The sequence below is a fragment of the Mus musculus genome, chromosome 10 (genome assembly GCF_000001635.26).
Source record: "Mus musculus strain C57BL/6J chromosome 10, GRCm38.p6 C57BL/6J".
Classification (NCBI taxonomy): domain Eukaryota; kingdom Metazoa; phylum Chordata; class Mammalia; order Rodentia; family Muridae; genus Mus; species Mus musculus.
Genome location: NC_000076.6, coordinates 52,417,408 through 52,441,181, shown reverse-complemented (window position 1 = coordinate 52,441,181; position 23,774 = coordinate 52,417,408). Strand labels below are relative to the sequence as shown.

The 23,774-nt window shown below is 41.4% G+C and overlaps 1 protein-coding gene across 1 annotated transcript; it reads right to left on the bottom strand.

Moving 5' to 3' along the window:
* Positions 1–989: 989 nt before the first annotated feature.
* Nus1 (NUS1 dehydrodolichyl diphosphate synthase subunit) lies at positions 990–23,635 on the bottom strand. Its single transcript, NM_030250.2, has 5 exons — positions 23,014–23,635; positions 11,864–11,989; positions 10,966–11,115; positions 7,738–7,837; positions 990–4,605 (listed from the first exon to the last, which is right to left on the bottom strand). The coding sequence occupies exons 1-5, from the start codon at positions 23,438–23,440 to the stop codon at positions 4,515–4,517; spliced, it is 894 nt and encodes a 297-aa protein (NP_084526.1). The 5' UTR covers positions 23,441–23,635; the 3' UTR covers positions 990–4,514.
* Between the last annotated feature and the right edge of the window lie 139 nt (positions 23,636–23,774).

Below are 23,774 nucleotides of genomic sequence, written 5' to 3'. Positions count from 1 at the left end.
ACATGCAAAACACTGGACAAACACTATGTCCAACATCTCCAGATAAACAGTTTTCTCGACGTCCCATTTTCTTTCAAATGATCTGATATCGATCGAAGAAAGACTTGGTCACTGTCACTATTACCAAGCCCCGCTTTCACCATTAAATAGAGTAAATTTAAGACAACCCTGTATAGCCTACGGATTAATTAGTACTGCAAGGAGTACTTACAACAGACTCCTACAACCAAACCCACAGAGGACACAGCTACTGAATCACATCAACCACAATGGCCATATTCCTTGACAGACCACAAACTTGAGCTGGCACTTACGCATCTCCTACTTACTTGAACAACCTTAGGGTTTCTATTGCTGTGAAGAGACATGACCACAGCAACTCCTATAAAGGTAAACATTTAATTGGGGCTGAGGTATAGTTTTCAGAAGTTTAGTCCATTATCATCACGGTGGGAAATATAGCCGTGTGCTGGCAGACATGGTACTGGAGGAGGAGCTGAGAGATCTACATCTTGATCCGAAGGCCTGGCTTGAGCATCTAAGACCTCAAAACACGACCCCACAGTAATGCGTTTCTTCCAACAAGGCCACACCTCCATTCCTTCTGGGCCAAGCATTCAAACACTACTCCTATTCAAACCACAACACCCATCTTCTAGACCTGAGCTGATGATTGCCCATCTTCTGACAGCTTCTTCATTTTTTTGCCAAGCTCCAGAGTTTTTTGCCTTCCTAATAGAAACGTAAGTCACTATTTCTAAAGAAAAGGAATGGTCAACAACAAAGAACCAGAGATTACCTTTCACTTTTTGTACTCCTCTATACTTAATGCTAACATTAATTGCTGTCCCTAAAATGTTATAGGATGGAAAGAATGTGGATGATGACTAAATACTCATTAAAATGAATGTGCACTGTCCTATTTCCATGTGGCTGATATTATTGTTTATAGCCACAAAATAACCAAATACTGAACAGAAAAACTCAAATTCTAGGTGTATAGCTTAAAAGAGTATCTTTATTAAGCCTGATATATACACATTTTAAAATAAAATTACAAAAGTTCTGAGAGGATCATCACCAAAAATGTAACCTAGGGCCCTTCCTGTCTGTTCCCAGAATCCTTTGTTTCTTAAATTTTATTAGTCTGTATCAAAAATGTTAAGCCTTGAACAAATTCTTTTCACATTCTCCTCGGCAGATTTTATTACTTTACAGATAATCTTGGGCACTGCTATCAGTGGCCCTGGGTTTTCGTTCAAACCATCCTACAGTCACTCTTGGGAGTCACAATACTGCACAAGAAAGTCACCTACAGTCACTTGTGTTAAAGGCATTTCCTATAAAGAGTTAAAATATGACCTTTGGTGTGCCCTAGCTACAGATGAGCACTATGCACATAAAGCTGTCTTACAATGAGGTCTTCAGAAAGGGAACACTACACTGCATAAGATAGCAAAGTTCTTATCTTTCAATTAAAGTAGTTCTTAAAAAGCTACATTCTTTTTGTTTTTCTTTTTGAGAATGGTGGGTTTTTTTGTAAAGATATATTTATTTTATTTATATGGGTATGCTGTAGCTGTTTTCAGACACACCAGAAGAGGGCACCAAATCCCATTACAGATGGCTATGAGCCACCATGTGGTTGCTGGGAATTGAACTCAGGACCGAGCTCTTAACCACTAAGCCATTTCTCCAGCCACCTACACATTTGTTTTTAACATTCCTATGTTCAGTAAAAAGTCAGCTTGTAATTACTGTGGAACCTGAGAATCCCAGAAAGACAAAGCTAAACCTCACTCTGGTATTAAAATACAAATGTAAGATTGCAAATGTTTAGCAGATTTTTAAAAAAATGAAAATTTGTTCCAATCAAGAGCATACTATCTAAAAGCAGGATTGCTATCTGGTCATACATTTCTCCTTATACTTCAGAACTGTTCAAACTAAATGTAACATTCACATACTACTACAGTCCATGAAAAGAGTATATTCTTTTATTGATTTTTTTTTGTTCATACATCTTATTTCAACTTTCAATAATAAAATTCAATAAATTTGATTCCTTAATCATAAAAACTTGGTATACACATTATTTACAAGTTGCCAAAATCTACAAGCATAACAAACATCACAAGAACTTCACTGACTCTAAGCATGGGACCATCACATAGAAGGGAGTAATTAACATACATTCAAATGGAAAATTATAGATATGCACAGTGTATTTGGCACTGTTCATTAATATTGGAACATTTTATTGTCAGAAACAGGCACTCTTAAGCCTTAGTCACAACATACCAGATTTTGCTATTCACATTATATTCAGCATTTCAACTTCAAACACTAACTGTTCAGTTTTAAGGAGCAATCTACAATCAGGCTTTAGAACGAAGTTAATGTCTCCATTTCTTCATATGTCCCATGCCATCTGTTGAGTAGGTATGACTTGGTATCTTTGCCATTGTGGAGCGTGTCAAGGAGAAACAACTTAAAGGGATACACATGAACACCAAGTTTTGGGAGCACAAAGATAGTTTTGATGATATCCAACTTGGGATGATCTTGGCAAGAACTGGAGAACGATCAGTGCTTTTTGAAGTGTAGAGATTGCATTAGCAGTTGACCTCATGTGAGAAGATCCTGAAGGCCTACATTGAAATTCAAAATGCTTGACCTGCTTAAGCAATTGTTCCTAAGGCCACAAACAGTCTTGGGTCATAGGCTATGGACTTGTTTTGTTGTATGGAAGGAAGGAAGAATAAAAACTCAACTCTAGGATTTTGGCTCAATTCCAAAGAGTAATTTGACAAACTTCATTAGAACAAACCTTGAGTCCTCTTATTTCAATTGATTCCAGTAAATTTAATTCATTAAAGCTGTGCATACCCCAGAAGATCTAAAAAGGACATTTATAACTATCGTGTTTAGAAAAGACCTTAAATTGTCTTAAATTACACACAACTCCGCCCCTCCCCCACCGCCAGAGGGAATCAAACCAGAGGAACACAGACCATACACAGCACAGGGGAACAGAAATGGGGAGTTCTCTAACAACTGTTAGATACACTGTCACTTTACACAGAATTTTGGCAATAAATTAAGTCTTTAAAATTTTGTACAAAAAGAAAAAAAAGAAGAAGAAGTGCAAAGTAATGTGACTGGACCAAAATTCATTTTAATCATTTTATTTCAAGTATATTTAAAAATTATAAATGGGGTTTGTAATCCCAAGCTGAAACACATCTTCTTCAGAGTCTGACAAGCAATTCCAAACCATACGTTCCAAACCCACTTTCTTTGCTATCTTTTTTCAGATTTCTGAGGCCTAGCATTTACACTGCTCTATTCTAAATGAACATGACTCTTGTACACCTGTTGATAGTTTTCTGAAAACTGTCCATCAATATAAAGAATGGTTTCCATCCAAAGATTAGCAGTGTGAGAGAAAAGCATTAGCCATTTATCAAGAATTCACTTGTCAGAGCAGTGCTGTTCTCTAGAACACAGAAGACCAAGTTCAATTATGCTCCCAGACTTCGGTAATACAGGCCTCATCCTACTCAATCACCATGACATCATCACTGAGATTTACTGGGAGGAGAAAATCCCAGGTGCCACTCAAGAGGAGCAGGTTCCTTCTGAGGACAAGAGCTGCCTTGGTAACTTCTCGCAAATGTTTATTTTTAAGTAAAAAGCGAATGGAAACAGGTTTTAAGTGATTTGGGTACTATCCAGCATCTTCACACGAAGAAGGAAATCAAAGTTGTCCTTTAAGAGGTTCCATCTTTAAGATGATTGCTCATTCTCTTTGTTGGTTTTGAGTGCCTAATTCAATATTTAAATGTTTTCTATTCTGTACATCAAATAGTGTAAGTTTTTTTTCGTCAAATGATCTCTCTAGCCCAGAATAGACACCAGACTAATCCTCCCAAGTCCCACTGTTTACTCTAATGAAGAAATGAAATGGACGGAAATCTGAGGACGTTCCCTTTGCTCGGCAGAGAAGCAAACGTGAACCTCTGAATGTCACTCAAAATGAGAATACTTCCCCTTAGTAAGTCAATATATTCTTCTTCAAAATTAAAGTTTGGTCACTAAAAAAGACTGCACAAAAATTATCCCCACCCACCACAGACAACTAAATCAGTTCTACTCATTCCTCTACTCCCCAGACAAACAGGGAAGTAGCAGGAACCGAAGCCTCTCTATCTGGAATCTCAGTTCCTAAGACACACACTGCTGTTACTTGCTTGAACTCCAGTCTATATACTCCATTCTCCAATGTGCCCCCATTTATAAATTTATTTCCACACACACACACACACACACACACACACACACACACACACACTCATTCGCTCTCAAGTAAGACACTTTTTTGTGTTTGTTGATAAATTATGAGGAATATGAACTAGGTGTGTACAGGGTTTTATAGGTACTTTGTAAACATCAGTGTCACTTGGGTCCTTTTTCTCCAAAAGCCTGAAGTCAAATTATGCAAGTAGGGACCATTACTTTCCCAGTCGCTGTTCGCAAGCTGCATACTGCCGAAGGGCGGAGAAGAAGTCCTCATAGCTGATGTTTAGGTGAGAAGGCAGAGAGCTGAAAGAGAACACAGGGGAAAGATTAGGTAACACACTATAATGTGGGGGCGGAGGGGTCCAAAGAGAGCAAGTGCAGAAAAAAGTAAACTGTCACAGAATAGGCCAGTCTTGTCAAATTCGATGCGAGACAGCTCAAGCAAAAATAATCTGCCCTTCCTTTTACAAGAGAAAATTCATATACAATGAGTTAGATTCACAATGTGTTAACACAAAAACCTATGTTAAAGTTAGAAATCTGTGTATTAACAATGTACCCAAATTCACTGCAAGAACTCTGCATGTTCACAGTAAAACCAGATACTTCGTAACAGCTCATGGCCAGAGCTGTGTGCCACTCACACACAGTAACACAGTGAGCAACCAGTAACCCACCCCCACCCACTGCTGCAGGAAAACTTATCCTGTGAAGGCAAGCATAGGAAAGGCAGTATGGACACAGGATGAGAGGGCTCTAGGTACTTTACATGCACGAAATAATTGTCAAAAATCAATATAAAAAAGCCCTCTATTTTGTACAGCTACAGAATCAGGTTTAGAAACTCAAAACTGTTAGAGCCAAACACATGGTCAGATTACAAAAGCCACATTCAGAGCTCCAATCACATTACACACACTTACTTTCACACACTTACTTACACACACACACCACCCTACTATTAAAAAGAAGTCCTGCCTGACTCCTGACCCTAGATTCTCTTCTGCTTCAGCTCTTTACTATCCTTCCTCCAACTGCCAAGAATCTTGGAAGTGGCCAACTTTCCCTCTAATCTCTCAACATCGAATGAAAATAATGTCTGCTGCCAACCTTGTCTTACTATCTCTATTCAAATGGTATTTGATGGCACTGTTCCTTAAATCTCCATGCCTCCCTTAAACCTCCAACATTCCCATGTCTTCCACATTTTAGTAACTGCCCTATCTACCAGTGTGTGTCTCTTCTGTGCCACTATCCTTGGTGTCCAACGCTGCTGAATGCTTCTTAGCTTCTGATCCCTCATATTATCTGACATCACCTTCTTAGTCTTCTGGACAGCAGACAAATACAGACAAACCTCAGCCAAATACAAGCACTAGGAGAAATGTACAGACTCAGGTACAGTGGGCAACCTGTTATGTGACAGGTGTCTGTCACCCGTGCTATTCAAATCCTCAACTCTTAATTAAAATGCCTATTAAAAAATAACAGTAGCCAGGCATGGTGGCATATGCCTTTAATTCTAGTATGTGGGAGGCAGTCAGATCTCTTGTTGAGTTCAAGGCCAGCCTGGTCTACAATAAAAAGTGTCAAGACTAGAGAGACCCTATCTCAATAGTAGTAGTAGTAGTAATAATAATAATAATAATAATAATGATAGTAGTAGTAGTAATAACAACAGATTAATCTAACTTTCCCAAGCTACCTTACTGAGCTACATAGCTGAGACTCAAGACCTAACGGTCTTTTCTCCACTTTCCAGCTAACTTCTTGGCACTGATCTGAGAAGTTTCTAAAGACTTGGCAAACCTTGGGGCAAACAGACACAGGCCTCTCAGAAAGATAACCAGGCCTGGAGAGCTGGGCTGTATGCACGGTCTGCTTCCCCTTCGCTCCCTGTGCCGTGACTTTAGCGGCTGGACAGTCGCCCATACTCTACTGGGTGCTCGAGCCTCTTCATTTCACACTGTTTTAACTCTCAAACCTGCAGTTCTTAAAAGATGCTTAGGCGAGATCCTCTGTTCTGACCAGGTGGACCACTTCTAGGGTCCTTTCCTTTTTTACCCTTCTTATCCCATCACCAATTCTATGCATGTGTGTGTCCTACTAAGTGTTTCCATTAAACAGTGTCAGCCTTGAGATCATCTGCATCTCCCCTTTGTAATTGAGGATTCATTTTACTCTCAGATTTCCTCTCAAAAACAACAATTCTCCCAGTCAATTCATCTTAAAACCTTAGGAGTCATTTCCCCTCCTCTCCTAAGTTTTACTACAATTAGTAAATGCTATCATATAGTCACATTCAGTAAATAATTCTCACAGGACAAATGAGTTCTAGTATTTTTCCACTCATAATGTAAAAGCTGAATATATTTAAGCCTACTAAATCTCTCTTTTATTCTAGCTAGCCATGGTAGCACACACCTTTAATCCCAGCACTCGAGGCAGAGATAGGCAGATCTCTTGAGTTTGAAGACAGCCTATGCTACATAGAGAAACCCTGTCTGGGAAGGGGGGCTGGGGCTGGGGCGGGGGGGGGGGTGGGAAACCTCTCTCTTTTATTCAAAAAGAGGAGTCAACAAATAACAGTGTGTCTTTGTTTGCTTACTTGTTTTGCTTATTAGACCAGGTTTGAGGCTTGTCCAGAACTCAGTTATGTAGGTCAGGCTAGCTCTGACCTGTTCCTCCTGTCTCAGCCTCCTGAGTATAGGAATTACAGGCATGTTCAACTTAACAGTATATTTTTATAAGTAATAGTCCTATTTGTTCACGAGCAGTCTGTGATTTAGCTGCACTTGCTGAGTCAGGCAAATTTAATGGTTAAGCAGAAGACACACGACCTGAAAAGTGTAAGATGCTCATTCTCTGGCTAAGCCTGCAAACCCTGCTACACGAGTAATCTCATTCCCTTCACTGTCCTCGTCCCAAAATCGCACGTAGAGCCCCTTCAACCATCTTCCCACTTTGCTTTCTCCAATCCAGCTCTAGCCATAATGGCCAAATAAACCTTCCAAAATCACCTTCCAGTACTACCTATGCTTCAAGCTACTGCCACTCCCAGTCTACCCGTTATTGTGCTATCAAAACTAGCTTCATTCCGTTCACACTATTGGTCCAACCGCATCCCTACACACCACAGTCTTTCTGTTGCTTCTCTTCGCACTCACTGTTACTATGATACAAAATTGCTCATGCCTTTTCCCCACTTTTTCTGTAGAACAACAACTCCAGCACTCAGACAGGATTCACTCATGATCACCGAAGATCACTAATGTCAATGCCAAACATCCGCACAATCACATACTTTACTGTCTGATTCATCTACAGGCCTTTATTTGCCACTCATACTTAAGTACCTGAGTTAAAGGGGGTGGTACATTAGATCTGGTACAGCTGGGATCAGAGAACAAAGCCAACATACTTTCAGTTACTTACACGATCTCAGTCAATCTGATTTGCCAGGGAAGAAAGCCTAATGTGCTGTCCACAGGACCAAACTTCAACACTAAGTCAGGATCAGGGAACCCATGTGAACCTTGGGAATAAAGACACACATAAAATTACCATGTACCATTTAACACAAACATTCAAAGGCTTCTTAGATTTCCTTGCCTGTTCTCTTCGGAAGCCTCATCTGAATATTTCCACCCCCACCCTCTCCAAACAAGTACTCTGTTCACTCCAAATGTGCAAACTGTCAAAAGTCCATCCAACTACACTGATTACCTTATGAAGTAGCTCAATTCTCACCCTCCAAAGCCCCTTTTGTCTTAGAATCTTGAGAAAAACATTGCTTTGGGGACATAACTGCTTATATTGGCCCCAGAACTAAGAAACTTTAAAAAAGGAAAAGTTCATCAAGAATTAACCATCTCCGGGCTGGACGAGTGGCTCCGTGATTAAGAGCCTATAATGCTATCTGAGAGGACCAGACTTCAGTTCCCAGCACCCACACATGCAGCTCTAGGGGACCTGACACCCTCTTCTGGATCCTCAGGGTATCTACACTCTTGTGCTTAAATAAATAAATAAATAAATAAATAAATAAAATCTTTTGAGAGAGAGAGAGAGAGAGAGACCTCAGAAGGCAGAGCCAAGTAAATCTCTGAGTTTTGAGACCAGCATGGTCTAAATAGTGAGACCATATCTCAAAAAAACAAGACAAAAAGCACAAAAATACAACAAAGAAAAAAGAAAAAAAAACATACCCACGCAAAGACATGCATGCAAGTGGTCACAGCAATATTTATCAAAAACTACCAACAAAATGTCTATCAAGTGGTGAATGGATAAAATGAGCTATATCCACAGAACAGAATACACTCAATGAAAGACTCTAGAGTAATGAACTTCTAATACACTGAGCACAGACAAACCTCAGAAATATTATGCTTGTTGGGTATCATATCACATGCCTTTAATCCCAGCACTCAGGGGGGAAAGGCTGGTGGATCTCTATGAGTTCGAGGTCAACTTGTTCTAAATAGTGAGTTTTAGACCAGTCCTGGTATTATAGTGAGACTCTCTTTAAAAAGAAAAAAAATTATGTTGAGTACATATACTCAATATTAGGCAGAATATGAAAATCTACATACTATATGCAATTTCTAAAAGTTCTAAAAATTCTAAAAAAGTTCTAAAATTTCTAAAAGTACACAATTTAGCCAAAAGGCAAACCAAAGATTTTCTTCTGTTTGTTTGTTTGGGGTGGAGAGGCGCCTAAGGGAAGTATGAACAGTCAGTCATAAAGAACTATCAGTTAACTAAGTTTAAAAGATTGTAAGATCAAGAGAATCAGGGCATCTGTTGTGAGAGTGTGTCTCCTAGTAATCTGAAAAGCTACACCCATAAAGTGTTACCAATATAACTGCCTAAACCTGAGCCAACAGGGGCAACAGCATCAGTCAGGCTAAGGTGCACAGGACAAAAGCCCACAAGGCCTTGACCCTACACAGAGAATTACAGGCAACCAAGAATGCTAAGAGGAGAAAGAGGCACACCCACTGGTCATCCTACACCAAATGGCCAGTCCCAAAATCATACATACATACAGGTAACATTATACAGACGGAGCAGGTAATAGCTAGGGAAAGGTGGGGAGAGAGGGAGGGGAGAACAATTGATGCAGAAAAATAAATAAATTTAAAAGAAAATGTGGAGGGGTAATATGAGAGGATTTGGAGAAAAAAGAGGGAGAATAATAATGTCAAAAAAATAAAAGAAAGCTGAGTGGTAGCAGCTCACACCTTTTAATCCCAACACTAGGGAGACAGGGGGAGGCAGATCTCTGAGTTTGAGACCAGCCTGGTCTATAGAGGGAGTTCCAGGATAGCCAGAGCTAAGCAGAGAAACCCTGCCTAGAAAGTAAGTAAGTATGTATGTATGTATGTATGTATGTATGTATGTATATATGTATCTATCTATCTGTGTGTATGTATAATGAGACATATATATAAAATATATATGATAGAAATAATTTCTAAAAATCTGTATACATTTTTATTATAAATTAACAAGGCCTGAAGCTCCTAGACTCTGTACTCCATACTTCCCTATGGGCTATCCAACAGCCATCTGTGGGCCCCCTCAAGCTACCATTTATGACATATTTATAAATTCCTCTCTGATTAAGCTTCAAACTGTCCAAGAAATGGTCACTATCTCAGTAACTCTGACGAAATACCTCTACACTAGTCTGCTGCTCACTGAGCCCACAGTTAACCAATGCCAGAAAGCAAGAGGTGAACAGTCCACAGAAGTAGTTAGCAAGTGAGGGCAAAGAGCTAAGTAAGTAACTGAGACAGAAAATGCATGGTTAATAAATAAGGAATATGGGACTCTATGTGAATGGATGAAAAATGAATGTCTTGGGATCACAAGCCATCAATGGACATGAATTTTTAGAAAGATTCTCTCTTTTTTTAACCATTAAAGATAATGCTAGGAAGAAGGACCACTGAGTTAAGGCAAGAGGTTCCTAAAAGGACCCCAGAGAGAAACAGCATAGCAAAGACTATCACAAGCAGTATGGGGTGAGGTGGCGGGTGCATGCACATACTTATGTATGAGCATTTACATGGGATGCTGTATTTTAGCAGAGTATGACATACATAGTGGTTTGTCTGCATACTATGAATGAATGCACAAAGAAAAGCTGAACAGGCTGCATTGGGGAGATTGCCTCACAATGAACTGCTTAAGCTAACAAGGGTGAAGCAGTGAAAGAGGACTGAAAAGAGCCCCAGCCCACTGAAATCCCAATTTCCAAGAATACTCATTTTCTAAAAAGTCCTCAAAAACCCTTCCCTTGAGCCATCAAGATGGGGGAAGGGAGCTCTACCCAGGCTGGAAGCAATTCCAGAAAGCTACTGTCTGACCGCTGCCCAAGTGCCCACACACATACTCAAATTAAAATAACTGAGTAAATCTTTCCTTTTATGAAGTCTTCCTGTTATGTAGAAAATTAAGCTCCATATCTTGAAATCATTCTCATATGTGGGTCACTAAATGTCAGCACTATAAGAGGTATAGCAATAAAAGCCTCCCGAAGCCCCACCCCAAGACGGGGTCTCACTATGTAGCTCCTGGCTAGCCCTGACAAGAACTGAAATACACTTTCATCTGTATGTTTGGGAGACAAAAGGGGAAACGGTTCGGACTTACTAAGTAAGCTGCCTAGCAGATCTACATCCAGATCTGTGGGCTTCCTCTGCTGCTGGGCTACTAACTGGCAAAAATCCTGGGCAGCTCTCACAATATCCGCTTTTCCATCTTCTGGGGACAGCACCTTCACTGCCGAAGGGCAATTTAAATCTAGAGAAAAGAACAGACAAGATAAAATTTAAAACACTCTTCCGTATTTATTTCAAAATCAGGTTTATGACATAAGTTAAGATCAAAATAAAGACACAATTGTGAAGACAAGGAGTCGCTCAAGTTCTTCCGTGTGGGTATCTTAATACACCTGCTTTCCCCCTGAACGGAGCCCCACACTCCAGGTTTATAAGAAATGGAGTCTATTTTTTATAAATACCTTTTCTAAATTCTAAATGTAGCTTTGTATAGTGAGTAAACCCTCTATAAATGAGACAATTTACAATTTTGTTTATCTAAAAATGCCATCTACACTCAAGAGTCAATTTAGTAGTAACATAAAACTACAGACTAAAGAAACTATGTTTCCGTAAAGTATGTGTGCACTATCCATATGCCTTTCTGACTCTGGAAGCTGACTTATAAATGTTAGGACTCTAGCTAACTGATAACAATGCAAAAGTACTACTTATAAACATTCTTTCAAACTGCCCTATAGGATATCCAGGTTTGCACAATTTATACACTCACTAACTCACTAGTACAATTACACATCCCTGGGCTTCTCTACTCAGGGACCATAAAATCTGCTTGGTTAAATAAAGTCTTTAACATGGATTTATTTATATAATGCCAATTGTCATTTTTATCATTTTCTGATCATTACCTCCTAGCAAGATAACTTACTGATAATAAAGAATAACAAAGCAAGATAAAACACAGAGTGTCCGACTGTCCACGCACTTACCTTGATCGTCTTTGTCATTACTATTTGCAAACTCTGCTGAGTATTTGGAACAATCTTGGCCCAAAAGTTCCTGTTGCTGTTTTAAAATTTCATCCATCAATCTGGAATTATTTCTCTTGAAAATACCTTAAAAACAAAATTATGAACAAATCAGCCACAGCCAGGTTAGTGATGTTCTTCAATGACTAACGGATCCCTGCTGTGGGTACAACACTGCACCCAAAGCTACATTTCAAGTAAAGCAGAAATGACAAATCTCAAACTGGAATCTAGAAGGAAACGTGACAGCAGAGCCGTCGTTACCGAAGTCTGGCTTAATTCTCAGTCAGAAAAAGGGCCAGCAGGCCGGAGAGATGGCTCAGTGAATAAGAGCACTGACTGCTCTTTCAGAGGTCCAGAGTTCAATTCCCAGCAACCACATGGTGGCTCACAATCGTCTGTAAGGGAATCCAATGCCCTCTTCTGGTGTGTCTGGAAACAGCTACAGTGTACTCATATACATAAAATAAATAAAACTATCTTTAAAGAAATAGGGCCAGGGCTACCTAGCTACTTACTTGGAAGCAAGTGAACAGCTGAGTAGGAAAGACTAAGACCTGTGAACACATTAAGAGGGCCCTCACCTGAAATCTTTATTTACATCATAAGAAAATAAAACCCAGTGTCCAGAAGGAGCTGGACTTTGTTCCTGATTCCCAGTCTCTTTGCAGATTTATTATACACATTAAATATTACTGCCTCATTTGTTTTGTAAAAAAGTAGCATAAATTATGCACAAAGTAAAAGACAAAATAAGAGCAAAATTAAAAAAATTTAAATTCAAGTACAGAAGTAGAAAAGTAAAATGTGATCTTCCAACCATGCACAGAAGCTAACATTTGTTACCACTACACCCCTTAAAAAGAAAACAAAACTATGCATACATTTAATGATCTAACTTTGTAAAGAAAGGAAAAATAAGTGGGGAAAATGATGGGGCAGGCAAGGAAGGGAAAGAGGGGAGAGAATCAGCTGTATGCAAATGTTAAGCTGGGCTCAGCCTTGCAACAGCAGTGTGGTGGTCTGAATGAAAGTGGCCCCTACAGGCTCCCAAGGAGTGGCATTATTTGAGATGTGTGGCCTTCTGGGAGAGGTGTGTCAGCAGGGGTTGGCTTTGAGTTTTCAGAAGCTCAAGCCAGGCTCTGGATGGACACATTCCCTCCCCCTGCTACCTGTTGATCCAGATGCAGAACTCTCAGCTCCTCTCCAGCACCATGTGTGCCTGCATGCTGCCAGGCTACCCACCATGACCATAAAGAACTAAACCTCTGAAACATGAGTGAGCCCCAATTGTTTTCCTTTTTAAGAGATACTGGGGTATCTCTCCATGGCACGAGAAAACTAAGACAAGAATAAAAAGCAATGTCTTCCAATGAAAGGAGGCTTATTAGAAGCAGCAAGACATGGGGGCCCACAAGGTGTCTCAGCAGGAGGGCAAAAGTGATTGCTGTGTGTTCAAGTTCAAAGTCCATATGGTGGAAAAAGCCAGCTCCCATTCGTGTTTTCTGACCTCCACACATATGCTCTGGTACAAATTCACTACCACCACCAACACACACAAACACACACACACATAAACACACTAAATAGATACATAATGTAAAACAGTTTCTTAAAGCAAGATTTGAGTGGAACTGAACTAGGAAATTAAAAAGCTCCATTTAGAGAGGGCATTCCAAAGGGCAAACGCTTAGGACAAAGGAATCTGAAATGTACAACACAGACACAAAGGTAAAAAGGTATGTACAAGAAAAGGAGTGAGGGAGGCGCCAAGTTTTATTTCATACTACTTGCCAGCAGGTAACAAACAGTTTACAAGCAACATATAGATAGGCAGCAGACTACTACAGGACTCCTCAAATAATTCAACTATGCCAAGGACAACAATAAGCAACCTGAGTATAGAGAATATGACATAACAGGAAAATGTAGACCATCTCACGACTTTTATATTAGGTAGTAGAAAATCACATTTCTTAAAAAGTATTTATTTGTTTTTTCTTTAGCGTTTTAAAAAAGGCTTTGAGAAGGTTCACAAGGCACACAAGCATTCTTGCAGTAAGTTTTGTAATGACATAAGGAATTTCTGTTTTGTTGCTGTAGCTATCTTACAAAGGCCTGATTTCCCAAAGGAAAGTAATCATAAATAGAAAAGGTTTATGAAAGAGTCATCTTTGAAAACACACTTGCATGCACACAGGGCACCCTCCAATTTCCAAGAAAGGAAAAAAATTGTGCTAGGAAACCTGCATCTCAGAAAAACAGAAAACAACAACAAAACAGGCAATTTTTTTTTATGTTTCTTGATTAACATGAGCTATATGTATCGGGAGCCAAATTCGTTTCTTTTTATAGTCTAAGAAATGTTTGTAACTGTGGTACTAAAAACTAAGTGCAAAGTTTGGACAAGAGAATGTTCCCTGACCTTGCACGGTAGCACACTAGAATGCCCCTGCCCTAGCGCACGGTAACACAGCTGTTCTGCTTCTGGACCTGCCCCTGGTGCATGTCTACACACAGCACTCCAGAAATCAGTGGCAGTGCAGTGTGTCTGCTGTCACTGACACAACACGTATCCTTCCTTGTTCCACTCTCCTAGATATCTCAATACTGGTACTCTACCAAAACCATGTGGCTGATTCTGTTCAAGTCTCAATATAGAAAAGCTGGTGTTTCTGGAACTGAATAATGTAGTTCAGTGGTAGAGCCCTTGCCTAGCATGCTTTAAGGCCCTGGGTTTAAATCCCAGGCACTACCCATTAGCCAACCAAGAAACCAGAACTTCCTCAGCTGCGGGCTATTACAGAGATAGCTCTGCTGTGTATTCTCTCAGCATTCAAAGTCCATCTTTTTAAAGGAAAGGAGAGTAGTTCTGTGAGCATTTACAAGAAAGTGGAATGAAGAGTCCCAGTTGACTTAATTATCACTTTGACACATCCAAGAGTTACCTGCAAAGTCTCAACTGAGGGATCACCCAGATCGGAGTGACCTGTGGACACATCTGTGGAGACTCTGTTGACTGGTAACAGACAGAGGAAGGCCCAGGACACAGTGGGTGGCATCATTCCCTAAGCAGTGGTCCTGGGCCCTAAGAAAGTAGCTATGCATGAACCTGTGATAGAACCAGTAAGCACTGTTCTTGGTTTCAGTTTGAGTTTCTGCTCTAACTTCCCCCAATGATGGACTGCAAATTGTTGTAAGTACAACCCAAAATAAACCTTTTCCTACCCTTTTGGTCACAGTTCTTTATTACAACAACAGAGATAAAACTGGAACTGGGACATTTCGTGAGACCGGAGACATTAGTCCTGGTAGTGAATATAGTATTCCAAGTACAACAGGAATCTACTGGAGGGTTTAACTCAAGAGTTGGCTTGGTAGAGTATTCACAGGTCCTGGATTTAATTCCCAATCCATGCCGTCCCAGAAAATTACTTTGCTAATAGGTGAAGAATGGATAATAGAGTTCAGGGGGCTAGTGTAGTAACACAAGTGAAAGATAATGTTGCTGAAATCTGAGTGGGACAGATGACGCCAATACAAGGGGGACACTTCAGACATAAGTACATACATACATAAGGCTACAATGGGCCGATGACAAGCGACAACTTCCACAGAGGGTAACAAGATACTCAGCTGAGTTTTCAACATGAACAACTTAATGAAAGTAACTCCTACTTTCCAGTATGGAGGAAAATAAGAAAGGGCAGAGTTGAGGGGATTTTCAAGAGTACTGTTTTAGACATGTAATATTATAGATACAAGTTATGAGACAATGGGGCTAGAGGTACCAACGGCATGTCAACACACAGTTATACTTAAAATCACAGGAGAGACACCTGAGACAGTACTAAACTGCCCATACCCACTCAGCAAGCTGTTCATGGCCAAGTTGAGCAGAAAGACAAGGACTCACATACATCTCACGTTTAGAAGAGAAACAAAAGAGAAGCCAGGCATGAGACTTAATGGGTATAGATGTGAATCAAGACATCCAAGCAAACATGGTGTTACAGAAACCAGAATACATACATACAGAACTAAGTCTGCCAGTCTACATAAAATTACAAACTCATCTCAGATTCCTTACTGGAGTCTGCTCTGGCCTGGCGGCAGCAACACTAAAACAATGTTGGGGAAAGCGGTGGTGCATGCTCTTAATCCCAGGATTAAACTCAGTACTAACTCAGGAGGCAGAGGCAGGCAGACCTCTGTTTGAGGCAAGCCTGGTCTACAAAGTTAGCTCTCAGACAGCCAGGGCTGCACAGAGAGGAAGAAGTATCTGCTCTGGAAGGTAAATCACATTCTGGGATGGAATAGAGGTCTCACCATTCAGCCCTCCCTCATGGCCAAGCAAGGGCATACTAGCCAGGCAGTAAGACACAACATGACCTTTCCAAATTAAGAAAACCAAGAAACAACAAGTTTCTTTCAACAAATCTTGCCTGTACTTCTTAAAGGTTCTTCAAAATTCATGTGAAATGTATAATCAATCTAATAAAATGACTTTTAAAATACACATTTAACATACCTTTTGATATTACAATTTTTACAAGTGTTCCTTTTATAGAAGCAGACCTTTTAAGAAACAGCTAGCAAGAAGGATTTATAGGACAAAGAAAAGAAAAATAAACTGAAACAGTTTCCTAGTTATTAAGCTCCTCTAAACTATACAATTAAAGCAGTATTTCCTTATATACAATGCCTCGAGACCTAAGTAAATTACCTGTTGGTTACCTTCACTTAACCTCTGTTACACACAACCATTACACTACTGGAGGGGAATCTCTGGAGAAGAAAACATATACTTAATACTACAGTTATTTTAAATGAAAACTATATTAAAATTTTACATGACTACCACAATCGTAACCATAAATCCTTCTAAGCCACTGAACTATTTTATTTAATTTTAATGGAGAGCCTCATTTTATCTCACAGATCAACAATTATGCTAGAATGTTAACATACTACAGCAAAGAAACAAGTGTGTGCTGGTGGCTTTGTGTGATGGCTTTAAGTAGCTCAAACACAGAAGTATGTAAATGAAGAAGGCACTCAGGCTTTCTCAGCTCCAGCTCATTTTAGTTTAGGTGTCTGTCTGTTTCATCAACAACCAGAAACAAGCACAGAGCTTCACAAATGAGGCAGGCACAGCCCTCCCCTCCCCACCCCTCACTGCACCCCCCAGCAGCACCGCCAGCTAAAGCTGCATGATCTGAAACAAGACTGTCTTCCCAACTCTGCTTCTCTGACACACGGATCAGCAAAAACTCTATAAGGTTGAACTGTGGTGAGTAAACAGGTATCCTAGAGCTGGGGCAATGTTTACATCAATGAGATAAGAGAAGGAACATAATCTGCCTTAAAATGCCCTTTTTGAAAAGTTTCTATCACCTGGAAGTCAGTACCATGATACCATGGCCTGAAGATGATGCAACATGTCAGTCCATAAAGGGACTATTGTCTGTTCTCTAAATGAGGAAAATCAACATAAGCTGTAAGAACAAAAGCTTTAAAAAAAAAAAAAAAAAAAAAAACGGTTCAAATTCTAAACCTGTTTCCTTAGGCTTGTCTCTTGGCTTTCTGATTCTTTCTTGAGCTGGAAATCTTTTAGATTTACTACATTTTTTGCATAGCACATAGCACACAGAGAGAACGAGCAAAGAGGATGGCAAGATGGGCTCTTCTTGTCTTTGAGCCTGGAGTCCTGAGCCACACATGGTGGAAGAGGGCCAATTCCTACAAGTTGTTCTCTGACCTCCATGAGTGTGCTGGGATACACACACCTCAGAACCAGAACCAAAGAACTAAGTGGCTTTTTTTTAAAGAATTTAACAAAAAATAATGGTTTCTATTAAAATTTAATATACGGGGCTAAAGAGAAAGCTCAGTGGTTAAAATCATGGACAGCTCTAGCAGGGGATTCAAGTTCACTTCCCATAACCAATACAGCTAGCTGCCTTCGGGGTATCTACTGCCCTCTTCTGGCCTCCTCTTGTGGCCTCCACTTCCAGCCTCTGAGAATACCAGCACTTAAGGAGCACACACACAAATTAGAAATAAATCTTTGTTTAAAAGGCTTAATGCATAGATCTAGTACTAGTTGGACAGAAGAGTACTAAGAACAGAATTATTCCTTACATCACAAGAGCAAAGCAGGAGAGAACCTTTCAGAGATGAAGCAGGACAGGGATGAAATAACCTGAAGAGCCCACCAAGGAGCCAGGCTTGGCTACACAGTCTAAGACCATGATAAGATTTTGGTAAAGAATCCTTTGCCAGAAAAAGGAGATGGTAAAATAAAATTTGAAGTTCTAGGAAGGAGTGAGCTATACAAAGGTGAGGTTTGGGAACAGAGGTTCCCTTCCACTAATTTCTACATAGAAACACTCCAGGTACACTGTTCAGTATACCAAATACAATCCTGGATGTATTTGGGCTTTCAATAACTCCAACATCTCTCTAATTCAACACAAGGAGAATAATCACACTAAGAGTTATATCTCCTGCTAGTGTCTATGTCACAGGTCAAACTAGAATAGACTAATTTACTTTCCTGGAGGACTCTAAGGTTCACTCTTGGGAAACAAGAGCTGCAACTCAGTTCCTTTTGCTTGTCAAAGAATGTGTCCAGCCCAACCACAGCAGGCATTTAACCCCAGGCACACCCTGGAAGAAGCCCAAAGGAGAAGCAGCGAGGACATCTGCGGAGCTTCTGATGGATGCACATCAAGTGCAGACACAGGAAGAAAACACACGTATCTTTAGAGGTGCCCAAGGTTCTCAGGAGATCCAGAAACACAGTAAGACAAAGGTAAGATGCCTCACAAAGGGCAGGAGACACTAGCATGAGATGAAGGTACTCACAAGGATCAGAGATAGTCATTTCCAAAACAGAAGGTGAATACTCCAGAAAGAGGTGGAAACAAATAGCCTAAATGTAGAGATACAGAGCTGGGGGAGAAATCGGTTGTGAAGGCTGAGGTGGCACTGGGCAGTCTCTTTAGGGCTAGTGAGAAATAACTACCCAAAATCTATTGCACAGCACAGATTTACAAATAAAGAGATAAAGGCAGAAAGGACAACTCTCATAATACAGAAAATAATACCTTGCTGACTCGTTTCTATTTATAATAAGTAACGCTACCCCCAAATTGTCCTCATATGTGAATAAGAATGTAAAAGCTGAAATGAGGTGTGTGCATGTGCCTGTGCATGTGTGTGAGCACATGCGTATGCTGGGTCTCGGTACCATATCCACTAAACTGCATCTCCATCTCCAACTCATGATTATTCTTACATAAGGCAAGTGGCACAGTACCTTTTGTTCTACGTTCAGGTCAAACTCCAGAGTGCAGAAGCACCACATAAGTAGCTTGATAAAAATAGCAAAGCCTGGGTTGGAATACCTTAATTCAGCTGATCAGTAAGTGTGATGAGTCAGTGGTGCCATGAACGTTCAAGGACTCTTTCTCAAACTCCCCTAAACAGACCTACTGTAATCGTAGTACCAACCCAACTGGGCAATAAGGGGTACCCAACCCGACTATTTGGAGCACTGTGTACTTCAAGTGAACACAAAAAAGCAGAAGAGCCCCAAGGCTGTATCATCAAATACATTTAAGAAACACTTTTTTTTAAACACAATTCCTATCATAATCATTTTCTAAATCATAAACACACAGATAAAATAGTCAATTCTCCTTATAAGAACCGTGAGCTCAAAATTTCCTGACCAATCTTCTAAGAAAACTTTAACTTTCAATGAATAAATACAGCAGAAGTTAGCATAATCAAAACGGTTGGCAAGTATAATGAAGAAGTACATAGGCTTAACTGAATCGCTCAGGGCTACAGTGCCAAAGGCCCAGAGTTCAATCCCCAGAGTGACCACCAAAACATAAGACACTCCAGGTGAAGAACTCACTTCAGAATAAATAAATAAACAAACAACTAAAAACCAGACCCATGCCTGTAATCCCAGCAGCAGAGAAGCTGAGGCAGGAGAACCTTAAGTTGGAGGCCAGCCTACCAAGACAAAAGCAAACAAACTTGGTCATTGGTTCACAGGAAGAGACAAATGAAAGTAAATGTCAATGGGTATTTTAGTCTAAGAATTAAAAGCAACCTATAGCCCATCATAATCAGAATGAATGGTATTTAAATACAGATGTGAGGTTGATGAGATGTAGGCTAGGGGGAAATTAAATCATAGGCTTGTCTCCACAGTGGCTGCTATCAACACCCTTCAGCTCTACCTTGAGGCATAAGCCATTTTCCCCCTGAGAAGTAAAATCTACTGCCTTCATTCCAGACAGACAGTGTGACTGCTTGCTTAAACTAGGTCCTAAGGCCTTGCAGATTTGGTCTGATTCTCAGAACTTTTGATCTGAAGGCAAGTGGATCATTTTGAAGTCTCTATTATATAAAAAAGCCTATAGTAGCCTTATGAAGACAGGTGACCATCTCTTCCACTCCAGCCACTATGAATCAGGCATAAAATGGATGACACATGGCAACCTTTATGTCTCTGCCAATTGACTGACTGCAATCTATGTATGTAAGTGACTGCAAGGAAAATTGCCCAATTGTACTGAGTCAACACGTAATTATTTTAAAACACTGAACTTTGGGATAGATTTCTACAACATATGAGCAAAACAGCTGCCTGGGCATTCATCTTACATTGTTTTCCAACATTCTGCTACAGAAGCCTACCTGTTATACTCACTGTTCCCAATGACCAATTCAACACGTTAAGGAAAATCTAATGGGAAAGCCACCAAAGAGGTGGCATTTCCAATTCACATATAGGGAGGGACAAGGGAGTGTTTGAGCTCCTAATCCTATGTACCTTTGGGAGTTCCAATGCAAAGGTCACTTTCCCTTCTTCCTAGAGCCACCGGGGGACAACAGCACTTCAAGGGGATTTCCCCGTTTCTCTCCCTGGTCTTTCGTACTCATTTGTCACGACTTACATATGGGTCTGCATTGATATATAGTAGCTATCCCTCCTTGAAAGTTTTCTCGTTTATGTACATGTCAATACACAAAAACTTTTCTAAATATCTATAGCAAAACAATCTTAAATAGAGGCATACTAGAGGAAACAGAAGAACGTTTAAACACCTTTACCTATTCCAAGGTCTCTCTGTACTTTCAAACCTGAGCTTTCCCTTCCGGCTATCACCTCCTCTCCCCTCCCCTATCTTTTCCCCATTGTGTGTCTAAAACTATAAATTGTCCAGCACACTTATATTAGATGTATTCGTTATGTTCTGTTCTCATTGACTCCTGCATGCTTTCTCATGCTTAGAAAGCTATGCTATTTCATATACACCCAACTTGGGCTTGCTGAAAGAAAGAACCAGTCAAAAGCCAGGATATGTAAAGATCTCTTATTCAAACTATGAAATTATGGCCTTTAAAACAAAGTGCTTCTACAGAAGCACACAGAATCCTTGAAGTCTATTCAGTTAAAAAAAAAAAATGCCCCTTAAATCCCCATTTAGTTCTAGGTCAAAACTTGGCTTAAGTTGGCTTCTTTTCCTTGCTAATAATTTTCCCTCAAAGAGCATATGACACAGGACTTGAATCACACCAGAAATTGAGTAACAGGAACTGCAGGAACAAGGAAGTGTGGATGTATTGTGAACTCCTGCTTGGAAGCAGTCTTGTCAAACAACTCAGCTCTAGCTTTCCTTCCTACTGGATGTACGTCAATCCACGTTACTTAATGCCTTTGATTTCCTTTTTTATTGTCTTATTATATCCCACACTACTGACTGCACTGGGTCAGGCAAGGGCCATGTCGCCTCCTAGACTTCTACTGGTTTCATGAGTCCTTCGGGAAACTCTGTATTGTCAGTCTCTGAATATATTGCACTTTACCCTATAGGGCAAATTATCACTTCAGATGACAGACTCCTGGGGAGTCATCCTCCTTGCTAGCTGTAAAAGAGAATAAAGTAGTCAGAGGTTACTATTACCCCAACCAAACCCCAAACTCAAATACATAGCTGACAAAGATTTAAAGGCAAAACTCAAAATTGCTTCTCCGGAGCATGCAGGCAGTTTACCGGAGAAGAAAGCCGTCATTTTTCTTTCCTGCATACCAATCCTCCTGACTCACCCTACTCAGCCCATCTCTAGCTTTAAGGAAACACCAAGGCACTTAGACTTGACGGAAATGCAAGGCTGACATTTAGAGCCTCCTCTTTATCTCGCTCCTGGTCTTCAATCCCCTACTAACATTTCATCTCCTCTACCCCAACTCTCAAGTTCCTCCTTTCAGAATCTCCTTTCTAGTAGAAACACTCCCCAAATGTCATCCATCACCTCTGTGAGTGTGTCCCTTTCTCCCCTCCAGCCTGAGACGAAGGCAAAATTCCAAGAAATATATTTGCCATTATAACTAACGCTTTAGGCTTGTCATGCAGTAAGTGTTGAGTTCTGTCCTTAACAAACCCGTGGTGAAATCCACTGCCTTGATTACTTGAAGGAACACAAGTGTATCTAGTACTGTACTGGCCTCTAAGGTGAAATGGCAACACGTGATTTCAGGCCTTTTTCCAGGCCTATCAAAACTCTCACACACTTTTCAGAAACCCCATTCAAATGCCACCTAACTCCAAGAGAGCTCATTTGGAAATCCTACAATGCAGCTCACGTATAAAGCCGCCACTGCTTGGTCGCCCTTAAGATGAGTTCATTGAACCCCCTTGAAGAGACACTTTGAAGAGCGCACAGACTGGTTAACTCCCCGTTACTTTTATGACCTTGGGCAAATCAGTTAATGTTCTGAACGTCAGCTCCCTCTTTCGTGAAACAAAGCCAGAGAAAACCACCTCCCTTAACGGACTACATTAAATATCTTTTACATGTTACAAACACTAACCAAATCTAAAGACTTTGTCAACGTCAACGTTCAATAAGACTGATCTCCCTTCCTCGAAAGCACCAGCACAGTGTAAGGGCCAAGGGCTACCGAAACTCGCAGGGCCTGGAGAGGGCGGCGGCCTCGCAGGACGACCGGGAACAAACTAGCTAGAAACGTAGTCCTCAGACTCGGAAGTGCCTCGGTCACCCCACCTCCCACCCGGCCTCACCTTGGTGGTCGTAGACGCTAATGTAGGAGATCCCCACGGCCATACACCACACCACGAGGCTGGCGATGTCTGAGAAGCTGGGCTCCTGCACTTCCTCCGTGACCAACAGGCCCATGTGCACCGGCAGCTTCTGCAGGGACCGGACGTCCGCGCGCCAGCGCAGCCGAGGATGGGTGGCGGCCGGTCCCGGTCCCGGTCCCGGTCCCCCGTGCGGGTGCCGGTGATGACGCCGGTTCCTGCCGACGGCCCGGGGCTTGCGGAGCGTGAAGCCGAGCGGCGCTAGGACCGCGGCGGAGGCGGCGCGACAGCAGCGCCGCCAGATCCAGTTCCAGGTGCCGAAGCGAACGCGGAGCCAGGAGGTGAGCGTGAGGTGCAGGCAGAGCAGCGCGTGCAGCACCCGCCACACCAGCTCGTACAGCCCCGTCATACTCCTGTGGCGCTCGGGCACCGTCACCTCCCTCCGGCCCACACCCGCGGCGCGACAGGGTCTTATCCGCCCCAGCGGCCGGCGCGGGCCATCGCTCCGCGTCCCCCCACCCCCCGCGCCCGAGCCCCTCGCCACTGCCAACACCTCACCTAGCCCCCGCCGCCATCTTCCTCCGCCCTCCGCAGCCCCGCCCCCGTTAGTACATGGAGAGTTCTGATTGGCTGCCGGGGAACTCCGACGCGACCGGGAGTCGTGGCTGGAGCCGCCACCGCACTGCTAAAGAGAGCGTGCGCTTGAGAATGAGGCTGGCTCCGGGCCGCTGGCGCCCCCTGGG